Genomic DNA, 23,950 nt, shown 5'->3' with positions numbered 1-23,950 from the left:
TTGTGATCCTCGACATCCCAGTCACAAAACTTGAAGGGCACACTCAAGATTGAAACATGCCATTGAACAGTTCAATGAATCTCAAAAGATCTAGGATTTTCAAATCCAATTAAAAACCTATTAATTTATTTCGTTTTTCATGGTGTAAATTAGTGAATTGTCATTCACCTACCTTCAAATATTCTATAGCTTGGATTACGACATCCCTCTTCCAAGTTATAAAATATTGCGTTGGGTCATAGCCTTAATATTTCATATTGAGTGTTATATTAAGGACTTTAAATCAACTATCTTGAATATCTCCCAAAAAGATGTCTGGTTCAAACATCTATGATCTTCCCAAGACTCTTGAAACTTCACCTCCTCCACCTCCTCCAATTATTCTCCTTTACCCACAAGTTCAAGGTCACTCAAGCCCTATTGGAAAGCAAGGTCTATGTGGGGTCGCATCTTGGAGATGAAGTCACATATTGACAAGCCGGGAGAGTTGGGTGTCAAAGTCTAGAGAAATTTGGTGGTTCAATCACTTTCTAAAGTTGCATAGTGAGTTCCTTTGGGACTCCTATGAAACAGACTATGACAAGACCCTTAATGATCTTATCTATTTGTTTGGTGCGGCTGAATCAGCAATGATTTGGAAGGCTAGTAAAGAAAATTTGATTAGAAGATCGACTTCCCAAAACTTTATGGACATTGACAATGGTGACATTGGAAATCCATAAAAGGATTCTCTTCCCAATGGAAAGGGATCAGCCATAGTCAACTCGGTTGACCAAATGGTAAAGAGAAAGGCTAAGTCTGTGATAGTCCCATGTACCATTACCAAAGCATCCATATGTTATATTGCCAAAAGGAAAGGGCATTGGTTGCGAAGCTACCAAAGTTACCTGAAAGATCATAAGGCTGGTAAAGTCAATAAGTTTTACTCTACTTCAGGTAAAGTCCACTATCTAACTGCATTAAGTTTCTTTTCTGAGACTCTTATTACATGATGTGATTGGGTCACATGTTGATGTTTTAAGAATCAAAGGAAAAGTGAAGGAAACTTAAAGAAAGAGTATGCTGAATCTGACCGCGAAGATGGATTTCTATCGCTTGGTTGAAGATCAGAATCTTGAGTTACTTCTTAGGAGTTATAATAGATTGCTAGGAAACATGTAATAGCATCGTTTTCATTTCAAGTTACATTGTAAGGGAAAAGTTTTTTCCGCATTTTAAAATAAATAAAAGTTTGTTTTACTTTATTTTTATCTCCTTACAATGGCATTCATGAAAACTTGATGTTTGTATGTTTATAGCAATATTGGAAATATGAATTTGATTCTTTCATTTGTGGTAGTGTCTAAATTTACCAAATAAGGAACCCAAGTTTCAATTGGACCAAAACTTGGAATCATACAAGGTGTTTAGTGTGATGTATGAGAATTTTCAACTTTGGAAAATTAAGACTAGTTCTGTGGTCACATGTATATGTGACTCAAGAGAAGGACTAAGGGATCAAGTACACTTTCTTGTGCACTTGTAAAAGTCCACCACAAAAAATGGATAAGACTATTCGTCATGATTTACTAAGGTTTAGTAAATATGATTATACTTACAAGCTTAAGTATAATTATGAGACATTGGAAAAGTTTCAATGTATGACATACGAATAAGAAGAATCAAATTAGGCAGAAGGATAAAAGTTTCTCAAATCTGAAAAGATGGGAGTGTACTTTAGTATCATGTTTTAAGATCATCTTAATGATTTTGAGACCTTATCACAATTCATCCTCTAAGTGCATTTTGATACTTAAGAAGAGGAGTTATGAATTGTTGAAGTGGTTAAATCAAGAAGATGATTCATACTTCGTTCCAAAAAAATTCTTAGAGGTATACTCTACGATTCTAACTTGAGTGACATGTCTTAAAGAAGGTTTAAAACACTTGTCAAATGTAAGAGTAAAAGTTTTCTACTCTTGTACATTTGAAATTGGTAAGTTGTGATGTTTTGGATAAAACAAAGACCAACTAAGGCCAATTGTGCTAAGTGTCTGTCCTGATTAGAATCCACACTATCTCTTGAATATTTGACAAGAAAGTCTTATAGGTCAAGGAGACAGTGAGAGTCTAAAAGATCCTGAAAGGGTTTCAGGAATTAATCAAGAATAAAACATGTATTTCATCACTAGCACACAACTAGAGGTTTATAACCTATCGTGTTGTCATTTCTGTGCCTATTCCAGCTAAGTTGGCTATACATTTGAGTTCTACATGTTCTCAATTGCTTGCATAGCTACTTGGAAGCAATGGCAGGCCCTTGAGCTCCCAGGTGGCAAGAAGTTAAGATTGCACAAGTTCAATCCATATGAGTTAGGATTTTTCACTAACCTAGTCTTGTGATTATGGTTTCACAAATTCACATGGATAAGAACACATACACCATAAAATCTAAGTGTCATAAGGTTTCTCTCCGATTCATGAAAATGATGGTGAGGAAATTCTTTCACTAAGTAGATTTGAAGTAGATAGCAATTGTGATATTTTCAGTTCTCAAAGTCGTTAGTGGAGCGTGCGTGGTTAACCGGCACACTAACATTGACTTATGAGAAACGGCAAAAGGTCTAAACAATTGAGACTATGATTACGACATCCCTTTTCATAGTTCTGAAATTGTTTAGACACACCTGTGAGCTATCCAAGATAAGGTGTATAATTTTGATAAATCCTTATCAAAGCAATCTAGTATAAAAAATCTGAACTTTGGTAAGAATGTCAATAAAGTATTGACTTCTAGAGGTCCAGCTGTTTTCTGGATACATGTCAAAGCTAGTGGGAACATAAGTGTTATGATAATAATCATCATGTTATTGGGAGCATGATAATTATGATAAGGATTGCAAGTTAGCAATGTTAATTATAGAAAACAAAAGTTTCAATTCGTGAGGTTGCAGGGGTTGAAAAAGCTGCTTTGCTATAATTAAGGGAGAGGAAATTATACTTCATTTCAATTCTAAAAAGCTTAGATTGAGTTTATAATCATTCTAAAGAGCTTATATTGAGGTTTTAATCACCTTTAGTCAAGAATATATATATGAATTTCATGTTGGATTGGTTCAACTTAAGAAAATTCTATACATTGCGTTCTCAAAATTCAATTATGATTACGACATCCCTTTTCATAGTCAAATTTTGAGAATATGGTAAACAAAAATTATTATGGGAAAAGACTGGTCTAGAACCATGTCTTTATGTGAAACATCATGAATCGTGTCCCATTTACTTTGGATACAAGATCGATTACATGTGCTATAATATTTATCCTTTCTGAATTTTCCAAATGCCTTGGGGCATTCAGGAGGAAAATGTCTAGAATTGGATATGACTAAAGTGATTAAGCAATTGTCGAGGACAATATAAGGTTTACCAAAGATTGGTGCTCAAGGACAGTTGGAAGTATACTGTTAATATTGGAAGGACCATATTGACATAGTCTGAAAAAGGCAACTCTTGTTTAGAAGTGGTAGTCAAAATGGAAATATAGAGTTGTCTTCATAGGTGGAAGCAATTTGTGTAAGGTTAAAGAAACTTAATGCAAGAAGCATGTTCAAAGCAATGTGCTTTGAATCTGAGACATCGTTTCCATGGAATTGCTCTCCATTGGGATACTCTGTAATGATTGTTGCCAAGCCTTTGTGGCTTTGTGTATAATCATTACAAGAGGAACAGTGCATATAAGTTTAAAATCTAAACAGATTTCGATAAATGATAGGAATTTGGAATTCTTACATTTAAGACAAGGATTTGGGAGTGTGAAAAGAGAATCATTGAAATTATGTTCAACTAATCTAGTTCACAAAGAAAAGGATCATAGACAAACATAGAGTTCATACTTGGTGTATGGCAAAGCTATTATTTAGAAAGCATAGTGTACATGCTTGGAGCATGGGACACCTAGTGTTTTAATTCAAGTATAAAGTTGGTAAAATCAAAACAATGAATAATGAGTAATCAGTATGGTGATAAATAGAAAGTGTTTTATTTATATTCATAGGTTTTGATACCATATTAGATTCATTTATTCTTGTGTTTCACTTTGCATGTTTTAACTTCCATAATAACTAGGTTATTCTTCCGGAATGACTAAGTTACTCAAACCATCCACAGTCGGTCATATGTTGGAAGTAGATATGAATCAAGACTGTCATGGGTTGGCTTATAGAGGTCCAAGTTGGTGGACAAAGTTATGCTACAACACTCATGAGTGCTCATAAGTTCTGAGTATTGGATTCAACCCGCACTCATTTGAATCACTTCATGGATTTTATCTCGAGTGATCATGAGATGATAATATCTTATATTCTTCAAACATAGAGATATGAGTTGTTACTATGAGTTGGTTATACATTGATTGCACGAAAACGCATTAGTAACTCGATGTTATAAAACGTGCCTTTGTGTATGATTCAACAAGTAGTAGAGCAAGCCATATGAGTCGAAGTTTATCCATTCCTTTTACCGTTGGGATAAAAGTGATATCTGTGGGCCCCTCGATGTAAATGATGACACATGTGAGTGCTTGGCCAAGCTAGGACTGTTTTGATTTGTTCAATCAGTCAGTCGTCATGAATCGGAAATCGGGAAACAACAAATGGACAGAGAGAATGATTATAATCCATGTCTCAGTCCATATGATATCTAGAATGGAGGAATATATGATCCCTTATCTAATGGACAAGTCATTTACAAGGTCAGAGTTCGACAGCGGCTTTAAGAGCTACGATTGCCAGTTAGGTTTTGAAGTTATACTCAATAATAGTTTTAGACTTATCCAAGTGGGAGACTGTTGGATTAATGTCTAAGTCCATAACTATATTTGGTATGTACTTGACCCGACCCGACATGGTCCATTTGGGTTGCACTTCACCGGCACAGTTTATATGGATAGTCTTTTGAGAATAGTATATTTATGATTTATATTAATATATTATAAGTTCTAATATATTAATATATAATTCAATTAGTATTGATCAAGAATTAATTTAATATTAATTAAGTGATCAAAAGGAACTAATCAAATATGGACTCTTAGATATACATGTGTAGTGGGCCAAGTTCATTTAGGTTGGGCTAAGTCTTCATGGATAGTCCATGGAGCTTTAGCCCATGGATCCTAGGAAATGAAAGGTCGTGGGTATTAGGGTTTAACCCTAATCCTCCACACTATATAAAGGGTCTTATGGTTCATGAAATGAGGCTAGTGGCTAGTGTGGATACACTAAAGAGGGCAATAACCGATTTCATAAGTGTGAGCCAAGTATCCATATTCTTTAAAGGTTTTCCAAGGTGTTTTGGTAATTTGTTATTCCACTTGAGGCTTCCACACTATTGGGGCTAAGCTCTTAAAGTTCAAGACTTCAAGCTTCATGAAAAGGTGTGTATTCTAACTTGTTATATTACCCAAGTATCAAGGATTGTATGCTAGATAGGGTAATACCTTGGAATATTCATATTTGCATGTATAATAGAGAAACCATAGATCCAAGGTATTTAGGGTTGCATGTACACTTAGGAGTGTTAGAATGCTCAAAACCCAACAGATTTGACCCGACATGCTATTATTGCATATGTTATTTTTTTTATGTGTTGGTACTTTGGGGGATCTCACTAAGCGTTGAATTACCGTTTTGGGGTTATGTTTCAGGTATTTTGGATGACCGCGAGAAAGCGAAGGTGTGATCGTACACATTCTATTGTTTATGACTTATGATTTTGGGAGACTCTAATGTTCGGAATATTTTGAAAACTATCTTTGTAAACAATTTGTGAATTTTGTTGGTTTTAAAAAGCTTAAATTTCTTGTGATTTTTATGGGTGTTACAGTATGACTAGATGTTTAAAATGAATTTTTTATCGGTATTTTTGGAATGTTACAAGTTGGTATCAGAGCCTTGGTTTGAGGGATTTGGGCACACTCTCGAGTGTGTCCGAACTCGAACTCAGGAATTGATAGACTTTTTGAAAGAAAACATGTTTTTCTAAAAAGGATTTTACAAAGAAAGGGGTGTGATGCGTTTCATCAACTGATATCAAGTAAGTGATTCCCAAATACCCATACATGCTGATATATTGTATGTGTTATGGATTTTTAGTAGGATAGATGTTAATACAAGGATATGTTTAGGTTTGCATGATAGAATGCTTATTAGGAAGGATGTCTATTGTTGTTAGTAACCTATAAAGTTCTACTACTCCAATGTTGCTTCCTTTGTGCTTTATAGGAATCATATTTATGTGAGTTAATTATTACATGAATATGTTAAGTTACATGCTTTAGAGGTTAAATAATCTCAGAGTTATTGATTTGGCCCTATTTCACAACTCTTGTATGAGTCTAACCGTTGTAGGGTTGAGTCTGTTAGTCTAAGGATTATTTAAGCTTTGTTGCATGTAATTTCAATCATGTAGCAGTTAGTTGACATTACTAAGACTTTTTCAGCAGCTGATGGTAGGTTGAAGTGAGGGATCCTAGGAGAGCCTAGGAAGTGATTTGGTTTGGTTGGCGTGCTGAGTAGCGGGTTTTGGGGATACCAGTTTGAGAAGGTGACTTAGAGGATTCAAGATGATTCTTGAGGGAGGTATACATAGGTGTGGAAGGTAGTATTGGGTCTGTACTACTGAAAGCATAGGATCCGTACTTAAATCAAGGAAAGTCACGGAGATTCTAGGAAACCTGTGCAATGAGGATTCTTCGATTATGTTCAGATCATTTGTATGGTTGCCTTTTAGTTTAGTGTTGAGAACTTGTGAAGAAGGTTATAGTTCTGGTTCAGGATTTGGCGCTGATCCGATTGATGAGAGGATTCACGAGTTTGTTTCTTCTGATATTGCTTGCGGTATTTTTGGTCGCGACTCCTGCGATGGTTGGTACCATCAAGGAGGGGATAATGGATCAACTGGATGAGTGGCTTGGGGTTGTCCATACTGAGATTGCAGCTGGTCATATTGGGTGCGAACTCTCTCTTTTCGGGAGTTCAACGCTTGCGGAGCCCCAAAGTTCTTTGAGAAGAAGAACCCTACTCCTAATAGGCGGTGGATTAATGGCATGGAGAATGCACAATGGACTGGTTTATGCCCTGAGGCATCAAAATTGGGATTTGCATCTTGCCTTCTGAGGGTTGACCCATGACTGGAGGGAGAAGTGTGGTCATTTTCTTGGAGCTGAGGCAGTAACGACCATATCTTGGGCAAATGTTGTATCGAGATTCAGGGAGAAGTTTGCAATAGCCTTTGAGGTGAAGCACTTGGCGAGGGAGTTTAAGGAACTTCGCCAAACGATAGAAACTATGTCAGAGATCATCGCCAAGTTTAAGGAGAGGACTTTATTGGTTCCGTAGTACGCTACAGATGAAGAGATAAAGAAGATGAGGTTCCAAGATATCATGCATGATGATATCTAAAAGTTTGTGAGCCTGTCGAGCTACAAGACTTTGGCTAATATGATTGTTGGAGCTTGGGGCGGGAGATTGAGTTGCAGCTTCGGTCAAAGCACGGGCTGGAGTAGATTCAGACCGCAGTGGGCCAGACGATTATGCCCACGATTAGGGATTCGGATTCGGGAGGCCATCATGGTCGGGGCTATTGTGTCAAGTGTGGGAGAAATCATGAGGGGAGCTATCTTGAGAAAGGGATGGGCTACTTCAGTTGCGGCCAGACTGGTTATTTTAGCTAGGATTGTCCTCAGGGTTTGAGTCCGATCTGTTTTCACTGCAATCAGGTGGGCGACAAGAAGGTCGATTGTCCAAGGTTGGCGATTGGATTAGTGAGGGAACCTACTCCAGGTACGTTGAGGATCACAGATGTCCGTGAGGGCGGAATGGAGGATCTAGTGGCAAGGAGCCGAGCATTTTAGTTGCAGGCTAAGGAGACTCGAGTTCCAGCTGATGCAGTTGCAGTTAAGTCTCCATCTAAGGGTCATAGTTTCTTTATGGTTGTATGGTTATTATCATTAAAGAGATTACCATATGCCATTTTGCACACTATGATCCGTTCTTATAAGGTATTTTGATGAGCCAGTTTTAGGCTTCGATGTGGGAGACATCGACCAACGACATGGTAAGCCTTAAGTGGAGGAAGACTGAGTGTTGTGTTTCAAGGATCAGCGGGCATATTGATTTTTATAGTTTCAGCACAATGGGTCTAAGGAAATTGTAGTGTACGTTCTTAGGATTTCTGGAAATCAATTTTGTTGAGATCTTTTATAGTGGTATGGATTAAGGAATCGGTCAAGAATGCAGATGCAGGTTTGGTTAGCTCGATGAACCGATCGATATCATAGTAGGGTAAGAACGGTTGTGATCTATCAACTTTTGGGCGTAATTGATGCATGTTCGTTGGGGTTTTTCCCAGTAACAAGTGAGTTATGGGATTGGTTATATATATGTTCCGATAGTGGGTTTGTTCGTTTTTTGTCATCAGTTGAGTTGTTCAAGGATTTGGAATTGTATCAGGGGAAGGTGATTTGGATGCAACGAACTTTCATCAAGAGTAGTGAAGTGTTTAATCTGCAATTGGGGTGGGTTTGTAACGCCCCAAAAACATATTCCAAGAATTTCATTTTTAAAATAAAATAAAATAGTATTCCAATCATTATCCATACATCCAAAATAAAACAAGTGTATCAAATATCATGAAATCAGAGTGAAATATCAAATGCGGAATCCATGTGGTGTGTGCAATGCAGTCACCCCGATCTCTTCCCCTTGCCACTAGGAGTACGTCAAAATATAAACTGAAAACCGTAAGCACAAAGCTTAGTGAGTTACCCAAACTACCCCATACCATACATAATAAAATATATACTGGCCCCCGCCCAACATCGGGCCTCGCTCGGCGTCGGGCCCTTCCCGATGTTGAGCCTCGCTCAGTTTAGAGATATATTATTTTCCGGCCTCGCCTGTCACTGGGCCTCACTCGCTTTACACATACAATCTATATCACATAATCATGCTAACACATATAATGATCATAAACACTAGCATAGGTTCCAGTCTTCAAGCCTCGCCTGACATCGATCCTTGCCCGGTATACATAGCAGCACATAACACATGCAAGGGTCACACAGACTCCTAGCATCCAAGCATAATCAATAAGGGTCGACATTGGTGCCTTAGACCTGCTAAACCCAGTGAGGAAACTCACCTCGAATGCTAAAGCTCACTGAAAGAAATCCTTAACTGATGCCCTGACGACTCCCCGAGATATCAGTACAAAATAACACCCAATTAGCACTTGGGTTCCAATCTATAGCCCATAATCCATACTTGGGGTAAAATGACCATTTTACCCCTGGACTAGCTTGAACCAAAACTGAGGCCCAAATCCATAAACCCAAAAGGCCTGAAACTAATAGATCCACTAAGGCCCACTATGGCCCAATTTTCCAAATTAGGCTCAACCCCCATATGGTCCTTACCCAAAAGCCCAAAAGCTTGATTTCAGATGTCCTAAAGAGGCCCAAAGCAACAAATTCCAAAGAAGTGGCCTAAAATTTGGCCCAAAGATGCGAAGCCTAGACTGACTGAGAACGCAGGGCATAATCAGTTGTACGCTAAGAGTACTCGTTGCATGGCTTGTACATTGCACGTACTGGCTTGTACACCCAACGTACTCCTCCATTAATCCATTTCTTCCATTAAAATCTTAATGCTTAATTCTAATGGTCCAAAACACAAATCTTACTCCCAAAGAGTATCTAGAACCATAAAGTCACTAACTTGGTGACTTTGCATGCCCCACAAGATCCCAACTTTGATTTATAACATTCTACTTTTAATATAATGGCCATAACTCTTGCATGGATGGTTCTAAGCTTCAAAGATGGAAACTTTATGACTCTAAGACCAAAAGAACACCAAGAGTAGCAACTTTAAGCTTCATAAATGATAATACTCCGCAAGATCTCATCTATGGGACCAAAATGGCACCAAAAATCAAACAAAGGAGATCTAAGCTACAACACAACAAGTTCAGAGCTTTATACCTCAAATGAGTGCCAAATGATGATGATAACCCGGATCTACAAGCTCCCACTCTTCCAATTAAGCTTCAAGATGTTCTCCTTCCTTAAAGACACAAAAAATGCACCCAAAAGACCTTCTAAGCTCAAGAACACTCAACTATGGAATTAGGGTTTTGAGTATAGGGCTAAGAGGACAAGAAGGATGAATAAAAGAGGGTTTCAAGTCCATAAGGATGATTATATAATGGTCAACCCCGTAAATTAGGGTTTTCAAAATCCTTATGTACGCCCCACGTACGCTTCTGTACGCCCAACATACACCTCCGGATCCATGATCAAACCCTCGCATGAGTACGCTAAGCGTAATGCTTGGTACACCTTGCGTACTCACTTTATAGCTTGTACGCTAAGCGTACATTGTAGTACGCCCCACGTACAACTCAAGGACCAAATTTGACAATTTAAATAATGCAAGGGCAAAAGAGAAACTTACCAAGATTAAAGTTTTACAGGGTGTACCTTGGACTATTTGATCTTGGAATCGTAGTCCCTGTAAGCCTAGGATGATAGTGGTGTAATAGTGACATTGTGAGATGATTCGGAAATCCAATGGTCATGAGGTTGACAGAGCGCAACTGAATTCAAGTAGGGAATAAGCCTTCGTTCAGGTTAAGTTGGGATTGTTATTGTTATTTAGACGCTCCATCTTCAGGCAGAAGGACTGTTAGATTTGTATCTGTGGTTAGGCTTGTATATCTCCTGATTAAGGTTGAGGCCCGTTTGGTTATGCTAGCTTGAGTGAGACCCGTGGGTGAGGCTTGATTGGTTATGTTATCTTGGGTGAGCGGATCATTCAGACATTTGAGTTCATGCTCAAGGCATGTGGCTTGGGTTGTGAATTTACATGCTAGTGATGGAATGATGACAAGATCAAGGTAATATGTGACCTTAACGTTTAAGTGGAATAAATGGTGCCATGGTGTATCATAAATAAGTAAATGCTTGACTCATTAGGGTGGGATCCGGTAGTGACTGGCATAGTTGAGGTGTGAGATGACGTTTGGAGTATGGAAACTCTGTGATCAACAGATTGGATACATGTGGTAGATAGGCTAGGGTAGCCTTTATCAATAGACTCTTGGGCGGAGTCTCGTTGTACGACCATGCGTGAGATTGTTAGTCTCAGTGAACGGTTACTGATTCTGCATCCCAATTAGTAGAAGTTCAACGTGGATTCTGGAGATCTCATATAGAACGAATATGCAAATCTTTGGTTATCAGGATGTAAGTTATGTATTAGTTTGGCACATATGGTGCGAGACCCATGTTGGGAGTTGCCTTTGTTTTCGGATGCAAGGTTTCAGCAGAGATGAATGGTCAGGGATTATCTTTTTCCATTTTTTAGTGAGATAATTTAGAGTCGGAAGGGTTTCATTTAGTTCAGATTGTTGATTGGAGTCTTTATGGATGTGGTATGATGTGGTTATGTATGTCGGGAAGTCAAAAACAATTTAGGGTTTTCAGTTTTTGGGCAGAGCAGTTGGATTTTTCTTTCGTTGGCTAAGGACAGAATGTTAAGCTTCATTTCTTCGTCAGGGTTAGTGATTCTTGCTAAGATTGGGCTTTGATAGCAATTTTGGAAGATGGTCGTCTTTATGAGATGACTTCGCATATCTAATCAGAATTCTGGAAGTTCGGGCAAGGTGGACGGATGTGGCAAAGAAAGCAGTGAGGAATGATTTCGAGGGCAAAAATCTAATTTAACTATGGGAGAGTTGTAACACCTTGTTTCGGGTCATTTCTTAACTCAAGGTTGTGGACCGAAATTCGATCATGTAAAGGCTTTGGGATTTGAGGAAGTAAAGTTTAGACCTTAATGAAGGTTGATAATGATGGTTATGAGATCTAAGCCCTTGACTCATATGCGGGAACCAAAGGATAAAATAGGAAAAGTTATTTGTTAGGCTTCTTCCACAGAGTATGTTTTTAGTTCGACATGTGTTAAGCCAAAAAGTAACTAGATAGAATTGTAGTGCTTGTCAATACCTTTCCGTTAATATAAAAAAGCGTTGTAAATGGAGTTGAAATGAAGAAGTTATGATTGTTTGAAGTTGAGCTGGAAGATGGGGGTTTTGACCTACACAGGGTGTATTCTAAGTATGCATGGCGTAGTGGCTAATGAGGAACGCGTTTTTAATGAGTTACGCATGGTGTAACTTAGGTTACATAGGGTGTAACTGCGACTAAAAAAAACCCTAATTATAAGGTTTTGAACCCTATATAAGGACTTTAACTTCATGGGATCCCTCCCATAACCAGCCTGCATCACCTCATATCGTTCCTTTGAAAACCTTGCTACCATTTGTGTGTCTTGGAGTTTTTAATGTGTTTCTGGGTGAATTTTGAAGAAAGGAGTCCATGGAAGAAGCTTTGGTGAGCTTCAAGATTTGTAGATCCAGACCTTGAACTTCTTCAACATTCTCCAGGAAATATAAAGCTTGTATCTTGATGTTCCTTTTGTTAGATCTAATTAGTTCATGCGTTTTTATGCTTTTTGTCCCATAATCTTGGTCCTTCTGATGTAACGCCCATGTTTCTTGCTAGATTAAGTCATAGATTGTAATCTCTTTGGTTAACTATTGTAATGTTTATATGAATGAATAAGAAATGATTATTCATATATTAATATGCTTACGTGTTATATAAGATATTAGGTGTATTTAACAATAAAATAAAAAAATTAAAATATGCCTCGAAGATAAAAGATTACTTAGGACAAATAATCTGAATCTAGTTGTAGTATATGTCATAAGGGTTCCAGAGATATAACGAACGTTCAAATCCAACTTCATGCGAAGAGCTTATGCTTCTTCAAAGTTTCGTGATTTAACCGATACGACTCTACATCTCGTAAAAAGTAGATTTTTGATTCTCTTTAGCCTTAGTGATCTAAATGAGAGTCGCAGTAGTCGTTAAACCGAGAGTGTGCATATAGAGAGCGTCTAAATTTGACTTCGTGAGAGGAAGTTATGATTTTTATAAGATTCAGCTTAACAGTATTCTGCTAAAAAAATCGAATTTTAGATTGGTCGACTTTTATCCAAAATAATCTAAACGAGAGTTGAAGATCTCATTAATAGGAATTCAATGATAAAAAAAAGTATGTCGAAAATGGACGTTGGATGAGAGACTTATGCTTTTTATATGGACTTTAATAGTCTAAGCCTGTACAAAAAATATAAAGTCAAAATTAACCGAACAATTCTAAACGAAAGTTATAGATCTCACCGAGAGATTTTTGGGGATATAAAGAACGTCAAAAACAGAGTTCGTATGAAGAATATACACAATTTTTAAAATCTGAAATTTGGCACGCATATGTGCGACGTGTAGAAGGATCTAGAAGCGGCTACGCCGCCCCACCCAATTCGTGCCACGTGATAGCAAGCCCGAGGAGCAACGCCACCTTGTGCACGACGCACCACCATGCTGCACGCCGCGCATCCTAAGGAACCTCGCTATAAATAGTTGTTCATTCCTTCCTCAATCCTCATACCTTTCAGTCGATTTTGCTCTGAAATTTTCGATACTTAGCCCTTTTTTCCTTCATTCTATTCTGCGGCGAAGCCTTGCGACATCCCTGAGTACTCATCTGAGTAGTAGCCTTCGAGTAAGAGATCCCGAGTCAATATTCTGCCCGCGTAGATCCCGGTTCTCGTCTACAGTACTCTATAAGTGAGCTACACTTACTTTGCTTCCGTTAATTTATAATTGTAATTATAAGTCGTTACTAGGAACTTATAAGTAAGATTAATCAATGATCCTAAGTCGTTATACTGCTTGATCTACTTACGAGAGTAATGCCTAGGTTGAATTTAGTGAGGGTCCGGCTTGAATGCACTGCATCCCCTGATGACTTTTTTCGCATTAGTCACTTTTATGATACTCTGATGTTTGAAAAATACATTTTTACTTTATTTGGTTTTGGAACAATTGGTTATATGACTCGATGTTTAAAATGAAATTTTTATCGGTATTTTTGGAACGTTACAATAGAGGTCGGAAAAGTTGTTCCTCCTAGGCTCCTATGATCCTACGTAGGTAAAAAAAGGTAAACCATTATTAGTTTTATAATGAAGAAGTTGTTGGAATAGTGTCTAAGGCTACAACTATATTAGGCAAGTATTTGACCCGGTTGAGCATTGTCCTTTTGGGTTGCCTTCACCAGAGCAACTTGACAGGATGATTTATAGTGAGAGAATGAATATTATTAATATATTATAAGAATAATATAAGGAATAATAATATTATTATTTGATTAATATAAGTCATAAATTAATTAGGAATTAATTTGGTGACTTAAAGAGATTAATTAAATAAAGGGGTATAAACTGTCAATTGTTTGATAGTTGCACTTTGGGCTATATATCCTTTATGGATAAGGGGTGGACGATTTCTAGGGCTAAGGATAGCCATAAAATCGTCCAAGGCTTATCATGGAAAGGATTTGGATTGCTTAGGGCTTAAGTTATCCAATTAGGGTTTAAGGGTGAAACCCTAGGAGCCTTACAAGTATAAATAGACCCCAAGGGCTAAGGGATTTCGACACTTGTGCTTAGAGAAGAAACCCTGGCTGAATTTCCCTTCCCTCCTCTCTCTCAAATCATCCTCCTTGCTAGTTGGTGTTTGTAAGCCATTAGAGGAGTGACAATTGTGACTCTAAAGCCTCAAGGACAACAAGATCAAGCAAGTGATTCAAGGTAAACTTCTAATCTCTGATTTCATATTATTGTTATTGTATATTAGCCATTAGAAGTCTTGGATTCAATGTATGTTCAATTAGAGAAGCTTAGATCCAAGCATTAGGGTTGCATGTGCACATAGGAATGTTCATATGGCCAAAACCCATCAGAAGTTTCATTGACCATTTAAATGAATGATTTGGTTTAAGTGGTGTGTCGCAGATGAGGCATGATCATTGATGTGATGCGCAAAAACCATGAATATTGCATATAACCACATTTTTCATTTCACACCCTTTTTAATTTTAATGATTTTAAGTGGTGTGTCACAGACGAGTATGTATTATCATTGACGCGAGTCACAAAAACCATGAATAATTCATTTAACCAAACTTTGTACTTCACACCCTTTTTTAATTTTAATGATTTTAGGTGATAGATTATCAACATATGTAGGTATTGAACCATTTAAATGAATGATTGGGCTCGAAGTGGTGTGTCGCATATGAGTGTGTGATCGTTGACATGAGTCGTAAAATCCATGAATAGTGCATTTAACCACGCTTTGCACTTCACACCTTTTTTTAGTTTTAATGATTTTAGGTGATAGATTATAAATATATGTTGGTATTAAACCTGAACGAGAAGGTGTTGAAAGATACTTCGACAACTATTAGGCCATTCATTATACATTAAACGGACCACAAACCACCACCACCTCCACCTAGCCATCACGAACCACAAACAAACTCAGGTATACATATCACGACCACGAAGAGAGAATGAAGAGGGGGGAAGAAGCAGAAGGCTGAGAGAGACCCTTTCTCTCAGTGGTCGTTGTCTTGCGTCTTCCCCACCACGAACCACCACGAAAACGCCCAATCATGATAGGTTGAAGTGTTGTGCACGAACAACGCTCGTGGCCACGTAGACCACGAGCCTCTTCGTCGTTGGTGTACCAGAAGGCCTTAGTGGTGAATGGTTTTGATGTTAGTAAAGGTGTTTCAATGGCCGTAAGTCATTTTAGATAGTTTTGGTTACAAAGGAGTGAGGGGTGGTTATTTTTTAGTTGTTAGGATCAAGAATTAAAGATGGATAGTTGATTTTTAGCACCCATGTTTGCCTAATTTCCTTTCGAATCAACTTTTAATGGGAGGACCCACTCATTTGACTTATATATCATTATTTTGGATACCAAATTTGGTATCCCTTGGATACCAAATTTGGTATCCCCGAAGGGGTTAACTAGAATATCATTTGTTACATTTAGGAACGAGCGAAAAAATTGAATGGACCAAACTAACCCGGATCATGACCAAAACCGGTACCGGACCAGACCAAATCACACATAAAAGGGTTGGTTCTCGATTCTACGTAAATGCATGTTTTGGTTTTTGGTTCCATGGAGTTTCATAGTTACCCATAACCGAAAAGGTAATTCCAATTTAACCCAATTTTGCACTCCAGTTTCCCTAATCTAAACAGAAAAACTGAGGCCCTCCCTTGTGCTACTGTTGTCGATGTTGGCTCACAAACAAACGAAACCCTAAATTTTTGTATAACCTCCATAATCAAACAAATAATCCTACGAGCTTTTTGATTAGCTTCAAGTTTCTTCACCCATTGAATTATGTTGATGGAAAATTGGGTTCCCTCCATGAAAACACTCAAGTAAGTCAAATTTTTTGACGTTATATTGTTGTAATGTTTTATTGGTTTCTTTATGCAATTACTGTAATTTAGTTAAGTCTTGTAATTTGATGTTGTAATCTTAATGTTTAATGTTTAATTGCTTTTTTATATTTAGGATGATGATGTAATCTTAAAGTTTAATGTTTAATTTTTTTTTATATATTAAGGAGGATGATATATTTTTTGACCCCCCTAAGTTAAAGTTGATGAAGATTCCGGTAAGAAAAAAAAAAGATGAGAATGTGCAAGGTGGAACCAAGAGTAAGCGAAAAGAGATCGTATTGTTGGAAAATTTTCGAGGTTGGTTGGATAGAAGATGATGGAGTAAAAGAGAAGAATGTTAAATGTAAGTTTTGTTCGGCCATTCTTAAAGCTGATATGTTACATAACAACACCTCTAATCTGCTTAGACACGTATGCAAAAACAATCTGGAAAACATGAAAAAACTAAAGCATTTTGCAGTTTAAGAAAGAACATTGTAGGAAGGGTAGTGTTACAAATTTAAAAGCATCAATATACCTCTTTGTTGTTGGCAAATTACTCTTTAAATATGTAGAAAACAAAGGCTTGGTTGAGTATATATTGCACTTAATGGGATTATTATTTTGTCATTTAGGCATAAGCTTGAATACATTTCTACATAAAGTGCACCAACCATATCTTGAACCTTATTGTAAAAAGTGAGCTAAAAGGACACAACTATCATGTAGGATATGAAAAAAAAACGTTAGATACACAAGAAAATTCATCCAGATAACTTAAAAGTTTAAGCAATATATGAAAAAAGTATGGATTAGAATGAAATAAGTTTATCATGTGGGATATGAAAAAAAAACCTTAGATACACAAGAAAATTCACCCAAAGAACTTCAAAGTTTAAGAAATATATGAAAAAAGTATGGATTATAATCAAATAAGTTTTTGGCGATGGTTGTCCTACGAGATGTAAATCCACTCATGAGTTGTTGAAGACCGCCTTGGAGCTAAAGAGAGGCGTTTGTCGAATATGAAGTTCAAGGTAATAATTTTTTATTAAAAAAAACTTTGTTTATTGTTTTTTTTAACGAGGGTTTTTTATTATTAAGAATTTTTATGTTTTTGGTAGATGTTGAATATACACAAAGTCTAGGTAGAGCTTTGGAGCACTCAAATTTCGGTGTCATAAAAGACGTGGTGACGTTTGTTGAAAAATTCAAAACAAAAAAGAAGATTGTGTCGTCATCATCAAAATTGTTGGTCCATGTATTTTTCTAGAAAGATTTAGATTTGGACGAACATCTAAGAGATTGGTCAACCAAACCGGACTTTAGCAACATGTGTCTAGAAATACGATCGAAGTATGACATATATTTGGGGTACATTCAATAAACTCAAGAACTATATGTACTTCTTAGTGTTATTGGATCCATAACTTAAATCATCATTGTGACACATACCTTTAAAAAGATGATCCCATACATAGTGGCAAATGAAAGCCCGATGCCAAATTAGGTCATACAATTGAAGGAGGTTGAAAGGAAGACGGAGAATTTATTATAGCATACAACAAAAAACCGACAATCATTGATCATCTCAAGAAGAAAAACATTAAGAAGTAGTGACTTGTAATGACGATAACGACTTTTTGGGTGATTTCCTAAAAGTTGAAGGAACCAACTTGATTTTAGTGGATACTCAGTAAAAAGTTATTTGAATGAGCCTGGAGTGTCTTACAATAAAGAGTTTGAAATTTGCTAGTTGTGGAAACAAAACGTGTTGTGTTTCTCTATCGTTGCTCGGATGATCAAAAATAATTTGTAATACATTTTTAGTACCTTTTAAGTTTATTTATAAGATAATCTATTTATAATGATTAATCCTTTTGTTATATATTTTTGTAATATGTGTATCGACCGTGGCATCTGAGTTGGCTTATAGAATTTGCGATTGATAGTAGATGAGTATCGGACTGGTTTGACAACACCGGTAGTGGACTTGATGGTTTGCACCCAAAATTCGGTTAGAAAATAAAGGAAACCAATTATACACGACACTGAACGAGGACAATTGATGTTTAATTTTGTTTTTATTGGTTATAGAACAAACAAACTTGGGCAAATTATACCAATCATCCCTCGTACATGTGTCAAAACGCACGTTTAGTCTCAATTTTCAAAAATTAACTCGGAACGTCTCTCGTTAGTTTAAACGTTACACGCTTCATCCCTCAGGACATAAAAAGACCATTTTGCCCTTATTTATTTCTTTTTCAATTTGTTTTTGATTTATTGATTTTTTTTATTATCAATAAAATATTATAATTGCCTTTTATAAAAGAAAGAGTAAATCAGTTTATCTCCCCTGTGTTCTTCGGTGCATCTCCGCCCATCATCACCACCCACACTAGCCGACTCCACACTCTGACGATATCTCCGGCCACTACAAGACACATCCAATGCCATCAAACCCTCACCCACTGACGCCATCAAAACCCCACTTTCGATCATCTCTTCTGATCTCATACTTGCATCCTCAACATTCTTCTTCCACCCCCCCCCCCCCACACACACACACACACACACAAGAACACTGCCTCAAAACCTCACCCACCGACACCATCAAACCCCCACTCCGACCCTCTCTTTTGAACACCCTAAATCGTCGTTACCATCTGAAGGTTCGAAACCCAAATCCTAGATCGTTGTTGTATCCCTTCGTCTTTTTTGATGTGCCTCTGGAAGAGTCACAATCACCACCATCAAAGAACCATCAACGTATATCGAATGAAGGTGGCGATAGTGAGGGTTTTATGTGGTGTTAGGTTTCAACGCAGATCGATAGTGGCGATGCCAGCTCACAAAACAGGTGGAGATGGTGATAGATGGAGAGAAAAGGTTCGCCGAAGGCGGAGACGATGTTGGTGGTCAACGACTGGCCGGTGATTTGGGTTTTCTCTTTGTGTTTGTTTCCAATTTGGGTCTCATTGAATTGTGTATTTGATTCTGATTATAAACAAACTAAAGGGTGAGGAAAGTGTAAGGGTCTCTATTTTTTTTTAAAAAAAAAATTGATAATAATAATAAAAACATTAAATTAATTGAAAAATAAAAACACAATGGTATTATCATCATTTCAGTTTTGGAATGGACTAAGTTCGCAATAAAATCATATTTGAGGGATGAAGCGTGCAAAATTAAACCAAACGAGAGACCATCCGAGTTAATTTTTAAAAATAGAGACTAAACGTACGTTTTGACACATGCACGATAGACGAATGATGTAATTTACCCTTTATTGTTTATTTTGGTGTTGAAATCATGATGCGTGAAAGATATGTTGGAACTTTTATTGTTTTTTTTTGGCTTATTGTTTTTTTTTGGTGTTGAAAGCATGATACATGAAAAATAAGTTAGAATTTTTTACCATTTGCCCTAAATGACATATTTTTTCTTTACTTTGTTATAAGTGGGCATATTTAAACTAATAAAATACTTGGAACATCAAGTGAACTACACGCTAGAACTAAGACATATGAAGGTCATCATGTGGAAATCGGGTTTGCAGGTAATGAAACTAAAAAAATCGAAACCAATACCGATATACATGTGGCAGTCCAGTCCAGAGTTATCTTTTGTAAATGATCCTTAGGACTAGTGGTAGGGCGGCCAGGTGGGGGACTCGAATTCATTGTAATGATCAAATAGCAAAAGTTCATAGAGATGATCATTTCTGCTTATGTGGAGAGATGAGAGGTGTGTGTGAGGGGATGAAACTTGAAAGGCCAACGCGTTGCATAGATAATACAGGTAAACAAGAGAAGGATTTAATTAAAATTATCAAAATTAAGCTTTTTTTTTTTAAGTACATTAAAATACAATGTGATTATCCAATCAATGTCATGTCACCATATTCAACATATAAAAAAAGTTAGATAACTGGTCAACAATCCATTGTTTAAACTCTAAAGGCGACAGGAAATTATGATTTTCTATTATTATTAATATAAAATCTAAAAACATATCATTATTGATAAAAAAAAAACCAAATTATATTGCTATTTTTCCAAATTCATCTTTCAAAATATGAAAATAGGTTTAACTAACGGTGAAATGGTGTATGTGGCGGGTCACGGTTGTGAGTTATTGTGAAATTGGTCAAATTCTGTGCGAGACAAGGGAGGACACTTTATGCAATTTCCCTGGAAGAAGCCACCGACGAACCTTACAGAAACTTCTCGATCTCTCTCCATCGCTGCTACTTTCCAAATTCTATATATAAATCTTCTCCATCTCTATACATTCTAACGCAATTCAAATCTCTTGAATTCATTTGGCTTCTATTCTATCAAACACTATGGCCGACGACACTGCAGTCACTGTTTATGGAAGCAACGCCATATCTGATCCCAACAAGAAGAACAAGAATGCCTTCTCAGTTAAGGTCGGATTAGCTCAAATGCTCCGTGGCGGAGCGATTGTCCAAGTCACAAACGTTGACCAAGCCAAGATCGCTGAATCCGCCGGAGCTTGTTGTGTCATTGTGGCAGAGCAGTCAGAATCCGGAGGAATTTCACGGATGCTCGATCCGGCCGTTATTAAACAAATCCAACGGGCTGTCGGAGTTCCGGTTATGGCGAAAGCGCGGGTGGGGCATTTCGTTGAAGCGCAGATACTCGAAGCTGTCGGCGTTGATTACATAGATGAGAACGAGGTTATCGCGATAGCTGATGAAGATAACTACATCAACAAACATAACTTCCGGATTCCGTTTGTGTGTGGATGTCGGAATTTGGGAGAGGGGTTAAGGAGGGTGAGAGAAGGTGCGGCGATGATCAGAACTCAAGGAGATCTATCTGGATCAGGCAACATTGTTGAAACTGTTCGAAACGTGAGAGAAGTGATGGGTAAAATTAGGGTTTTAACAAACATGGATGAAGATGAAGTATTCACATTCGCGAAAGAATTGGGCGCACCTTACGACATCTTGGCGCAAACAAAGCAAATGGGTAGGCTTCCGGTGGTTCACTTTGCTGCCGGAGGTATTACAACACCTGCAGACGCAGCCCTAATGATGCAACTAGGATGCGATGGTGTGTTTGTGGGATCTGAAGTGTTCGATTGTTCTGATCCTTACAAGAGCGTTAGGGCAATCGTGCAAGCTGTTAGAAACTACAATGACGCTCATATATTAGCCAAGGTAAGCTCTGGGTTGAATGATTCCATAGCAACCACTTCTGATGCTTTGACAGGTTTGAATCTTGATGACAACACTGGAGGTAGCTACTAAATCCTTGAATGATTACAATTACTTGTTCACTTTTATTTTGATAAAAAGGGAGAAAGATGTTAAAATCTGTAGACTGAAAAATGGTGAATTGATATGTACAATCTTTGTTTGATGAGAATAGAAATAAGAAATATGAATAATCCTTGGTGAAGTTTTTCCTAGGTTTCTTCACATATTGCTTATCCAATTTGGTTTCTGTAATATGTTATTGTTTTTGAATCATGAAGTTCACAGTTGAAATTCGAACCTTAATACAAATATGCATCAATCATAATCTGGATCAACCCATTTAAACTTGCTAGATCTTTCAAATTGAAAACAAAGAAAAGAAAAGTTGCATATTGAACACAAACAAGTAGAACCAGAAAACAAGAATACCACCAATATTGTTCCTCTTAAATTTCTACAAGAACAATCACAGAAAACTTGATACAGAAATCAGTGCACATAACAATCACTTGGTATCATTTCTTTCCACTCTTCTTGAGACCAGTACCTCCCAAAGCTCCCTTTTGAGCTTTGGCTCTAAGCTCCTTAAGTGCCTGATCAAAATGCATATCACATTTTAGCAACCTAGATTTTAATGTACTTTCAACAAAAAAAAAAAAAAAACAGAAAATGATGCACCTTTTCCTCATCTTTCTTCTTTTGAATGTTGGCCTTATCAACCTGGATTAACAAAATGAATTAGCAAGGGTAGGATTCTGCCCATATGAATTGAAAGGAATTAGCAATTTAGTACCATAGTTGAAGCTCTAAGCAAATAAGTTTTGCAAATTGTATGCTTATGTTCATTTGGCAGATATTATTTTTGTACCACAACACTATACAGTTGAGTTTAACCGATTTTATATTTTCTATATTTTCTAAACCTATGTTTCCCCAACTAAATGGAAGAACAACAATACGACTAAAGGGATGCACATAAGCTGATAAGCATTAACATGAAAGAAACTCTGGTGAATTTTGATGGCAACTACAGATTCGCCTCAAGCATAACCTTTTCCTTATGAAATTATTTGAGTTTAGCTCAAGAACAAACGTTTGAAAAATCATATGATTGCTGACTAGATAAAATAATTAGGCCAATCTACAACTTAAGCAGGGAAACGGATCTTCAAACATCACAAAAAAGGCACGATGAAGCTTGGAAAACAAAAAATCGCCATCAAAACACAACTAATAAGAGAACTTAAGCTACAATTACCTATCGATTGAGACATTAAACTAAAACTACCATACGAGAATAACTAATCATGTTAGATATATTCTTTTCGAGCAATCAAAATGAAGATCGTCGATCGACAAAGTAGATAATTATGAACAAACAAAATATAGAGGAGAATGAGTTGCTCATGATGATAGATAATACCTCATCATATTCCTTCTTTTCAGACTTTGGTTGCTTTAATGGCTTCGCTTTTCCACCTGCTCAATACGAACAAATTGTTCCATAAATTCAACCATAACAAAAATTATCAAACACGATTTCAACGAAACTGAGAATGCATGAAAATTAGATCGCCTATGAGAACTGAGAACAATTGGTGGTACCTTGCTTGGACGACATTATCGAATCTAGGGTTAGGGTTTGCTCTGATCCGTAGAAATGCGGGAAGCGGAAGAAATCTTTGATTGTTTTCGAAAGGTAAAGTTGTGGCTATTTATACGAGGATAGTACCGTTTTTCTTTTTTTTTTTCTTTTTTTTTTTTTTTTAATAACAATTCTCTTTGATAAATGAGTTTTTTTTTTTTTTTTTTTTTTTTTTTTGCTAAATGTCATCTTCTTTTTCATTTTGACACTTCAGAATTTTAGAAATTTTATTTTCCACTTGTCATTTTTTATGGATTTTCATTTTCTTAAAATAAAATTCCATAAAATTATAATGAATTCTTTAAGGAAATAAATTTATTCTATTAATTTGGTAATAAATTCTCATAAATACTTCAAACGATTTAGTTTATTTTGTAAATTTTCAGAAGATTACATCATGTTATGTAAAGTATAACATTATAAAATATTTCATATTAGCTGTGAAACTCGTGTATTACACGGGTTGATTTAAAAAATGATTAATACTTTACATATATAAGTATATGACTTTAATTTTTAAGTATATAACTTTAATTTTAAAAATTGAAACAAATCAAAAATTGACAAATTGATAATATTTATTTCAAAAATACCACAAAATGACAAGTGTCAAAACTCATGAGAGATTGATATGTGGCAAAAAAAACCTTCATTTA

The 23,950-nt window shown here is 36.6% G+C and overlaps 1 protein-coding gene and 1 long non-coding RNA gene across 2 annotated transcripts; one reads left to right on the top strand and one right to left on the bottom strand.

Annotated features, from left to right (window-relative positions):
* The first annotated feature begins 20,617 nt into the window (after positions 1-20,617).
* Positions 20,618-21,851, top strand: LOC145054438 (pyridoxal 5'-phosphate synthase-like subunit PDX1.2). The gene has a single exon (XM_079002635.1). The coding sequence runs from the start codon at positions 20,768-20,770 to the stop codon at positions 21,698-21,700; it is 933 nt and encodes a 310-aa protein (XP_078858761.1). The 5' UTR covers positions 20,618-20,767; the 3' UTR covers positions 21,701-21,851.
* A 137-nt stretch (positions 21,852-21,988) lies between these two features.
* Positions 21,989-23,368, bottom strand: LOC145054439 (uncharacterized). Its single transcript, XR_013684799.1, has 4 exons — positions 23,255-23,368; positions 23,073-23,128; positions 22,328-22,369; positions 21,989-22,242 (listed from the first exon to the last, which is right to left on the bottom strand). It is a non-coding gene; the product is annotated as an uncharacterized LOC145054439 (long non-coding RNA).
* Between the last annotated feature and the right edge of the window lie 582 nt (positions 23,369-23,950).

The sequence above is a fragment of the Lactuca serriola genome, chromosome 5 (genome assembly GCF_051521515.1).
Source record: "Lactuca serriola cultivar US96UC23 chromosome 5, Lser_US96UC23_V15, whole genome shotgun sequence".
In the NCBI taxonomy this organism is placed as follows: domain Eukaryota; kingdom Viridiplantae; phylum Streptophyta; class Magnoliopsida; order Asterales; family Asteraceae; genus Lactuca; species Lactuca serriola.
This window is presented reverse-complemented; position numbering and strand designations above follow the sequence as displayed.